This window comes from Setaria italica, chromosome IV (genome assembly GCF_000263155.2).
Source record: "Setaria italica strain Yugu1 chromosome IV, Setaria_italica_v2.0, whole genome shotgun sequence".
In the NCBI taxonomy this organism is placed as follows: Eukaryota; Viridiplantae; Streptophyta; class Magnoliopsida; order Poales; family Poaceae; genus Setaria; species Setaria italica.
The window spans coordinates 1,240,004-1,249,851 of record NC_028453.1 but is presented as its reverse complement, the minus strand read 5'-3'; the positions used below and the strand labels follow the sequence as shown (position 1 = coordinate 1,249,851).

At 41.8% G+C, this 9,848-nt stretch overlaps 1 protein-coding gene across 2 annotated transcripts; it reads right to left on the bottom strand.

Annotated features, from left to right (window-relative positions):
• Window positions 1-2,608: 2,608 nt before the first annotated feature.
• LOC101785498 (SPX domain-containing membrane protein Os06g0129400) lies at window positions 2,609-9,146 on the bottom strand. 2 transcript variants are annotated; one of them, XM_004964358.4, is made up of 11 exons: window positions 8,912-9,146; window positions 7,521-7,593; window positions 7,010-7,130; window positions 6,278-6,589; window positions 5,918-6,022; window positions 5,345-5,802; window positions 4,619-4,920; window positions 4,134-4,318; window positions 3,652-3,842; window positions 3,308-3,441; window positions 2,609-3,214 (listed from the first exon to the last, which is right to left on the bottom strand). In XM_004964358.4, exons 2-11 carry the CDS (start codon window positions 7,571-7,573, stop codon window positions 2,976-2,978), a joined length of 2,100 nt encoding a protein of 699 aa, XP_004964415.1. In that variant the 5' UTR covers window positions 7,574-7,593; window positions 8,912-9,146; the 3' UTR covers window positions 2,609-2,975. The 2 variants fall into 2 exon arrangements, with proteins under 2 accessions (XP_004964415.1, XP_004964416.1); XM_004964359.2 differs by lacking the exons at window positions 7,521-7,593; window positions 8,912-9,146 and adding an exon at window positions 6,891-6,940.
• Between the last annotated feature and the right edge of the window lie 702 nt (window positions 9,147-9,848).

Below are 9,848 nucleotides of genomic sequence, written 5' to 3'. Positions count from 1 at the left end.
ATGACGAAGTACGCAACCAAAACTGCACCTGTGTCGACTAACTTTGGAAACAATGCTTTGTTTCAAAGATGCTGTCAAACATATATGTTCACACACCACTTTGTAGTCACCTTTGCTCTGGATGATAGCCTGAAATCTGCAGGTTCTGAAAGGAGATATTCGACGGAAACTAGAGCTCTTCAGAAATTTCTAGCGATTCACGGCATAGCCTTCGAAGAAGTAAACTAATACCAAGCAGAGTTTTGATTGCATTGACAATCTCTGGGTTGTAAGAAGTAAGATTATGCACTAGTATTAGTGACTATAGACTGCCCAATTAGACTAGAGTACTCTCTTAGTATATGCCTTTTAGGATAAACTAATTACTTAAACTTCATATATTTAAAAGCAAAGGGAATGCTAGGTATGAGTAAGTAATTCCGATGAGCACCAAGTCTAAATATTTCTTGAACCTGCACGGAAAGTATTAGTTTTGTCTAATGCAACTCTGTCGTTCAAAAACTATTGGCGTTAACAATATCTCATTGTACCTGATAAATCAACAGTGCTAAACACTCACGAGTGGCAACATGAGCTCTGTCTCCGTGGCAAAACTCTGAAGTCTGAACTCTAAACTTAGTGTGTGATAGAGCTCCACAGATGTATAGCATAGTACCATTTTCCTCATGCTGACATCACCTTACAAGTTGAAGGCATTGGGAAGCAGCCTAATCATGAGTTATACCATTCAGCATCACACTTTCTGTTATACTGTTTCAACTACAATTTTGGTCCTATGTTATCTGAATTTCTTCAGCCTCTTGTTGCTTTTCTTATGCGAAAATGTCATGCACTTCTTGTCCTTCATCATGCTAGTGAACCACATATATCATGTACCTCGTGTGTTTATGCTATTCTCATGATGATACCTTCTGCTCTGTTTATTTAACTGAATTTTTCCTCTCTGCCTAGATTCAAATGCATGTGCCTTCTGTCTTTTGTATTGGTTGCTTCCAACAGCTCTGCCCCCAATCAATCATGTCGAGCTTCTATGTTGCTTACTTCCGCAACAAAGTTACTCTATGCACTTACATGAGATTTTAGAGGCAACTGAAAATAGGATCTTAAAGTTTTTTCAGCAACTAAGGTGGATGTTGGTCTTATGTTAGAATAGTTTAGCCTCTGCAATGTAGAGTAGTGGACGTTCCGGCACGAATCTCCGCAATTACTATTCTCCTTGATTTCGACTCTCTGCTTTTGGTGGAACAGCACCGATCCATGAGAGGTGAAAGAACAGCTCTACTTTTCAGCTTCTGCTACTTCACATTTGTAAAAACATATCTGAATATCATGAGTATACAATGACGAAACACTGAACATTTAACGAAATGATTTTTGCTAACGATATGAAAGTCAAAGGTGCTAAAAAGGATTTTTCTAACAGAATTCATTTTTTTTTTCTGGTTGAACGCAGGGTAGCAGAGAAAAGCTTATCTGATTTTGATTCTTTGCTTCATAAAGGGATGGTGGTTAAAAAAAGAATCATAAGTCACACCATTCAACGTGACACTTTCTGTACTGCTGCTGGTTCAACTGAAAGTTTAGTCTTCGGTTAACTGAATCTCTTCATCCTTCATCTTGAATTTTCTTTTGTAAAAATGTCACGCACTTCTCACTCGGTTCACATCATTCAAGTATTATGCCACACACGAAGATACTTACTGCGCTGTTTATTTAACTGAACTTTTGGTCTTTAGCTGGTTATACCAATCACCATTATATTTATGTACTGCTTGTTCAACTGAAATTTAGCCATGGGCTAACTGAGACTCTTCACCCTCTTCTTGGTTTACTTTTGTGAAAGTGCATGCTCTTCTCATCCAGTTGGCATGCTAGTGAACCACATCATTCATGTACTCTATCACTCACGACCACACCTTCTACACTGTCTATTTAACTGAAGTTTTGGTCTTTGCCTGGATTTAAATCCCTCCTTGTGTGCTTTCTTCCAAACAAGAGCATATGCAGGCACAACTCTGCCCCCAAACGTTCATTTCGAGCTACTATTTCACCAACCCCTAGAACAAAATTACTCTACGAATATGACTTGAGATATTAGAGGAAACTGATAATAGGTGCTGCTAATGCTCCTCATCTCCCTGCAGAACAAATGGCATCATAGCCCAGTTGTAACTGATCGACTCCTCTTTGCAAGCATATAAGCATTGAATTGTTGAAATTTGAATGACTTTTTGCCCCTATTATTATAATAACCATCGACTTCTCTTTGCAATTCTCATCTCCTTTCTTTTAAAACCATCGACTTTTCTAAGCAACTGTTGAACCATCGACTTTTCTAAGCAATTGTTGGAAGTCAATACTTATTGATCTCCATCGACTTCTCTTTGCAAGTTGTTGAAATTCAATACTTACTACTTACTGATCAGCGATGCCTACGACATCCAGTGCTACTTGCCCTAGACCTCAGTACACTTAACTCGACATCCAATGCCTGGATTACTAATCGGCAGGATTATTCTAGCTAACTACTTAACTCGCATCGTAAACCTTTCAAATCTTTTTCTTTAAAGCGGCAGTTAAAGTGAAGTCATACATGGGCACTGAGTTGTGGAATCTAATCATTTAGATGTTTTAGCACACATGGCTTGTAATGAGATGTCTGATTCGAGTTGCACACGGACGCGTCAGCGACCAGCAAGTCTCGACAAGACATCCCTGTAGCAAGTCACAACGGCGACGGTTGTCACCATCGACGAACCAGCGAGAACAAAAGAGTACAGAGAGGATCTGATCGATCAAAATTTTGCAGGGCAAAGCTCAGTTCCGTTGCTGCGATCAATTCACAGCAATCAAATCGACGAACATACAAAACGACAGCCCCTTCGGGCAACTGCAATGGCGGCCTACCCGCCGCCTTGATTTACGCTACCATGGAACGAACGGTGACACGACAGAACACACCGTGGAAGCTTCCATTAGAAGAGCGAGTTGTAGGTCAGGAAGGTGCAGGCGATGGACGTGGCGCAGATCACCAGGGACGGCAGCAGGGTGATGTTTAGGAGCTTCCCCACGCCCAGGTACCCTGCCGCAGTGATGGTGCAGTCGGCGACCACCCTTGCCAGGGTCCCAGCCTCCGTCGAGAGCAAACCACCGTTGTACGTGCCACGGGAGAGGCGGGACGACATCACGCTTGATAGGAGGGAGAGGTTCACACCTGCATTTGCCAATAAAATCGGAGGTTATGCTCAATGCCGAGGAGAAACATAATATGAAGAGGCACGCGTATTAGGAGGCTGGATCTTCTTACCTTCAAGAACTTCAGCAGAAACAAACGTGATGAGTGCTGAGGCAACGTACTGGACAATAGAGTATGTGCTCGTAACTTTGAAGCTGAAAATAATGCCTACTAGCAATGTAATTTGAGATACCATCAGGAGTTGCCTGTCAAAAACATCAACGAATATGGTAAGGCAGTTGTATGTTTTCATTGAAAACACAAAAAATGCTTTGCAGTAGATTTATCTACAGAGGGGTAGTGAGAAAACTCTCCCTCGGTCGAGGACTTGTGATAGTACCCAATAAAAACAGAAGGAAAAAAAAAAGGAAAGGTCATAAGTAGTGGCAGCGCTTCAGCATGAAAAATTCACAAACCTGTCCTCAAACATATTGCTGATGTATGTTCCAACAACAGCATTGACAGGAAGGACTGTTAACCCAAGGATTGCTAGAAATATTGCCACTTCACTTGTGTTCCAACTGAAATAGTGATTGGTAATAACACTGGACTCTGAAAGTAAAATCTCCATTGCATATTTGAGCATGAAGTAGATCAACAATTGAACCTGCATGAGCAAAGTACAGTTGAGTCAAGATGTCCAGAAGTAGAAGAAAAATAATAAACGCATTCTTAGCCTAAAGCACAGATTGGTTAAAATTTGAAAACCCTCATTTGGGTGAGGAAAGCAGAATAATCAGAGGTTGTCTACTACAGTGCAGGAACTAGTAAAATCAGAACATATTTAATCTATTTCCAGTTCATCAATACAATCTTGGGTTCAAATAAATTCTCAGAAAAACGGTACAGAAACAAATCAAGACAAAAGTGGTAGATCAGCATAATGGCATCCTCATACCTTTACTGATGGAGTAAGCAATCTGTAAGCTGAGCCAATTGATGTTGCGGGCTTGCGAGAATCTTCTGAAGCTTCTTCACTATCATCAATTTCTTCATCTTCATCTCCATTTTGTTTATTTTCAGCGTCTGTGAGCAGCGGTTGTGCAAGTCCATTTTCCAGTTGCCCAATATCCACCCTTTGTCCTGCCATCATGACAAGAATTCAATCAAATAAAATCAAGAGCAGGAAGTCAGATAACTTTCTGAATTAATCACAAAACTCAAGCTACAGTCAAGGATGCAAGTTACACTTCTTTTGGGTCATTGGGTCGACCAAAAACTTGCTAAAATGAACTAAAATGGAATGCCACATAATTTAGGGAGAGAAATGAACTAAACAAGCTGACCCGAAAAACACCATTGAGTACCCACTTGCATCGTTAGTTACAGTGCACAAGCCAAAGTAACTGAAGCCATCGGAGCAATAGATTTTTTTGAACTTACCAGAAGCAGGATTTTGTGTGGCATCATTCACCTCAGTAGCACGGTTTGGTTCCTTGAATGAGATCGATAGCCAGACTAAGTACAACAGCCATGCAACTGCCATCACCCAACCAGGTAGGGTTGATTGATTGAAGGTAACCATGTAGATCTTAAATTTCCACTGAAGTAGACCAGCTAGTGCTGGCCCACAGGCCATGCCAAGTGCACTTGCACTAACAAATCCTGCCGAAGCTTGCATGCGTATCCTTGCAGGGACACAATCACTAATATACCGGCGATTGACAGCTCTTGCAGAACCCAACCTATATCAAAACAAATTCATTCATTAAAAACGTAGACACAAACTATGCAGAAATGATAATTAACTGCAATGCAGAATGTTTAGTACAAAATTCTTTGTGTAAGAGCCAAAGGCCACAGGAAATCGGATTACACCTAAAATTTCTTCATGCTGGGCAGAAAGAACTAGAGATATTAGGATATCTGCAATTGCATCCTAACATTTCTGATCAGCACTGTTCTGAAAAGGGACACTTGGTACGAAGAATTTAATTATTAATCTGAAAGGGCACTGGCTACTGAAGAGTGAAGAAATAATTTCCTGTTGTTTGATCTTCCACTAGAATATAGAACTGACAACTAAAGAAAAACCCGAATGAAAACAACACTATAGCTGAATAATCAAGTGCTCACTCGTGAAGAGTACTTCTATGCAAGGACACTTACCCACATAGTAAGCGGCCGATAATAAGGACTGTGAGGGACTTCATATCATATGCTATTGCATAACATACATTCCCCAAGAAAAGAACAATACTGCTGAAAATAAGTGGTTTGAAATATGACTTATTGGACCATGCGCTGAAGTAAACCGAGGAAAATATTTGTGCGACAGCCATTGAACCAATAACAACACCACAAACAGTAGAAGCAGCCCCAAGGCTCACTGAGTAGTCATCTGCAGTTGGCACAATGATGTATGTGTTGACCATGTAAAGGAATGTGTTCACCAGGTTCAACATAAGGGACATGAAATGATATTTTTGATCTTCTATTTCTTCCTCCCCTGCAGTGCTAGGAGACTCCTCATCAACAATCATGGCATGTTGCCCCAAAAATCGAAGAAAATTAGTTGAGCGTGTTAACTTATCCACTGACGAATTTATCATATCAATGATTGGGTCCTGCAGGGGATCAAAAACAGGCTGGTCAGCAGCAGGTATTGAGTGCAACCACTATTCTACTGGATGAGTATGAAAATGTTCTTAAGTGGCATAATGTAAGAGAAATGAAATAAACCTTAAGAGCAGAAGATGGCTGATCATAAATTGACAAATAACTTCCTTGACGCTCCTGAAGTTCAGCAAGGTTACGTGACAAGGCTCCTACAACAGCCCCTACACCCTGGTTGCATAAAACATGTAAGGTACACTGATGCATTTTCCAATCTATGGAATGTTTCAAATGATTGGGGGCAGGCCATAGCTGCAACTAGAAAATTTTATATAACAACAACAGTGCCTTTCAATCCCAAGCAAGTTGAAGTGGGCGAGAGATGAAACCAAATAAGAGCCCCATATAGAAGAATTCATGCAATGCAAAAGAACATGTACAGCATGTTTGAGTGATAAAATTTTTTTTCCAGAGTCAGTGCATTACCACATGCTTGAAGACCTGCTGTAGCTGAGAGTAGGGGTGATTTGATCTACTGGTCACATAGTAATCAGTAAATCTGTAACCGAAACGCTTATCGAACTTCTTCAAGATTTTCCGAATGCCAGTTGCATTAAGATCAACGAACTTGAGAAGTTTGATGAGATCCAAACCAACTTCCCTATAAGCTTCTCGCAACTCAGCAATGCCAGATATATCAGGCTGCTCTTGTAGTATTGCCCGTTGCTTTCCTAGCTTCTCTATCTTGCTTGCCAGCATTCCTTGTTGTTCCAACAGAAACAGGACAATCTTCTCGATCTGAATGAACAGAGATTAAGAGATTAATACACTGAACCCAGTAGGAACAATGGTATTGTACTCACATCAATATCAATATGAATCCAAAGGAAGCTGTTAGTTCACATAAAGTACATGAAGTATGTACCAAAAGCAGAAAGTCCAGAAAAGCACATAACCAAATGTTTCTGAACAAACCATCAACTCTTCTAATGATGTTTCCATAGTACTGTGTTTCTGAACTAGTCATTTACATAAATAGCATGGCCTTGCTTAACATGCAAGTGCATGCAGAGGTCAGATATGGATAATGCATGCTCACCATGTTGATGCTACAGTCAGCAAGTTAAATATCCACAGAGAAGCTTAAGTCTGCAAGTTAAAGCAGATCAGGTAGAATGAACTGATGAGTGTTCGCAGATTTCTATTTCTTAGCATTACCTGATCATCAAGCATCTTCGAGAAATCTTTGAGAACCCGGCGACGATCTTTCTCACCCAGTTGGATCTGCTGGCCATATTGTTTAACTTTTTTCTTCATCAACTTGTAGTTTATATAATATCTGAAGACATCGACATAAAGAAGACAACGGTCAAGCTTGTTAACTAAGGGTGTTGGTGTGAAAACTTCTACACCAGGAAGAGTGCACTAAATGGAGATGTAAGCACAAAGGTCAAAACTACAAGGCAGCACAGCCATAAATTTAAAGGCAATTAAAGGTTCCACAATGTCGATTTCAATGTATCATTGCCAATATCTGGTTTGTTAAGTAAAGTAACAAGATAATCTAGATATATTTCCTAAGATGCAGCAAATATAAACTATTTTCCTCATCAAAGAAAAAAAAGGTAAACCACTGTTTGAAGAGGAACTTGATGGCATTCAGACCACTCATAACTCTATATTAATATGGTTCACAATTGAGAGAAATATAAGAAAACATAAATTGTACCCTTTCCATTCTGGAATTTGATCGGCCATCAATTTTTTCCCAAAGTTAACCATCTTGACTTTGATAAGTTAATCTGCAACAAAAATAGCGCTGCGTCAGTAGCACAAATGGAGAAAAATAAACAATTATTGGTTCCAAGTTAAGATAGTAAGATGTGTGAGACACAAAATGAAAGAAAGACGTCAATGAGCAATAAGGTATCTCATTCTGGACGTATGTTCTCAGTTCAGTGTAACTCGGTATAAAACTCAGTAAATAATGCCACCACTTTACACATAACAAAACAACTAATCAGGATGACGCAAGGAACACCCTAACATGTGGAACTTTCAGAAGAAAGGATATTGACAGTCCCAGGACAGTTTCACAAAGTATGAGTATACTGATCATTGGTGCACGGTCTAAACCACTTCAAGTTATCAGGATAACCTGAAGCACCTTTTTATTGTAAATAGTGGCTTTACCACTCTGTTCTCACTACTGAATGGGACAAATTTGCTGTTACAGTCACAAACCTGTCTAGTCCTTTCCAACAGACCAAATCTTCGACCAATTCAGGGAACCATAAATCAAACATGGGCGATCACAAATTGAATTCATGTCCCAGTCTCACAAGGCGAAAGATGACAAGAAGTCACAAAAGTCTCAACCAATCACATAATCAATTAACATGAAATTTTATTTTGTATCAACTTGTGACGCACATGCATCTGCCAGTAGAACAGTCAGCACAAGAGACTCATGCGGACACAGTAAAAACTACTATCATATAAAATCCGTCAAAACCAATTTGGCTACAGTTTGTTGGATGAGAACTAAGTGTGGAACTTTTGGTTTAGACCGGATCTAAATTTGGACCAAGCTACAAGCCACACATAATCGTAGACCCCATCCTGCGAACGCTACCCCGAATTCAATCAAATTGGTAGTGGTAGTCAGGGATCAATCATAATAGAAAACAACAGCCTACCAAATCAAACAAACCTGACGCTGAAATTGGCAAGCAGGTTTGAGCACAGGAACACATACAGCCATACAGGCTCTATCGCTCAATCTAAAGGTGGATAGTGGCGGAATCTCCATATTGTAACCCGAAACCCTCTTATGGAAACTCTGAAACACAGGAACAAGCTTTGTTTGATGTTGTCCGGCAACCAAGCAGCCTGCGCCGTACCGATGGAACCAACCATCCGCACAACACCGGGGACCAACTGAAGTTTCACGAATCCATCCGATCGGAGCCCCCAACACTGACAGTCGTTAGCGCATTAACGCAGGCGGCTATCGTCTAACTCATGCTCAGAGGTCCACCCCCATCTGAACCACACACGGAACCCATCCAAATTGAACGCAACGAAATCACGGGTGAGCGAGCCTCGCCTTCAGCTTACCTCCTCTCTCTCCGACGTGCGCGCGTGCGCCTGCTGGACCGGCGGATCGGACCGGACGCGCGCGTCTGAGCTCGTGCGCGGGGGAGGCGGAGGGAAGGCGTTGGGGGAAGGGGAGGAGCGCGAGAGACACCGCAGGTGGGTATTTATAGGCGAGGAGGTGTGGCAGCCGTGAGCCGCCGCGGCGAGGAACAGAGACGGCGCGCGGCGGTGGCGGTGGCGGTGAGGCGCGTGTGCGTGTGCGGCGCGCGCTCGCGTCGGCACCGCCGGTTTTGCCGGGTTGGTTTGGGTCGGGTCGGGTTGGGTCCCCTCGCGTGCGCGTGCCCAATTCCGGGAACGCTTCTTCTCCGGAGTCCGGATTGCACTTTGCCGGGCGGGCCACGTCAGCGCGCCGCGTGGCTCCAGCCCGTTCCGTTCCGTGCCGTTGCACGGCTAGTGGTCCATGCATGTTCCTCTCCCTCTAGCGTGGCGCACACTTTTGCCTGCTCATAATGTAAAGCAGCTTTATGCACGCACACTACTGCTCGGGAACCTACCGGCTTCCTGAGTCAAAAGTGGATCTTTTTTTGTTTTTTGTTTGTGTTTTTGACAAATGAAGATTTACTAGTTTCACTCAAGCTCCCTCCTACGAGGACAGTAAAAAAGAACCAAAATTTTCCTTTAGCTTTCAGGAGATGCCCTCACCGTAGCCATTTTGTCATCCTTGGATGGTTCTTAGGCTCTAGCTGGCACTGATTTTGTCTCTTCCGGAGTAGCCAGGCATTAGGTTATTCCTTTTCCTTTCTTAGATCAATTATTATTTCTTTTTTTTTCGAAATAAAGATCAATGATTATTTCGGTTTAAAGCTGCTCTGTTCAATCTCCAACTTCGATCTCGAAGAAGATTACTGCTTGCCCCACATTTGATCCTATCGTGTCTTTTTCTTAATTGATCGTCACA

Coding starts and splice junctions, on each gene's coding strand:
- LOC101785498 (XM_004964358.4), bottom strand. CDS start 7,573: ATGGTTAACTTTGGGAAAAAATTGATGGCCGATCAAATTCCAGAATGG. Junction 6,023..6,277: donor AGCAGGTCTTCAAGCATGTG/GTAATGCACTGA, acceptor TTATGCAACCAG/GGTGTAGGGGCTGTTGTAGG. Junction 3,843..4,133: donor TGCTTACTCCATCAGTAAAG/GTATGAGGATGC, acceptor TTGCTCATGCAG/GTTCAATTGTTGATCTACTT.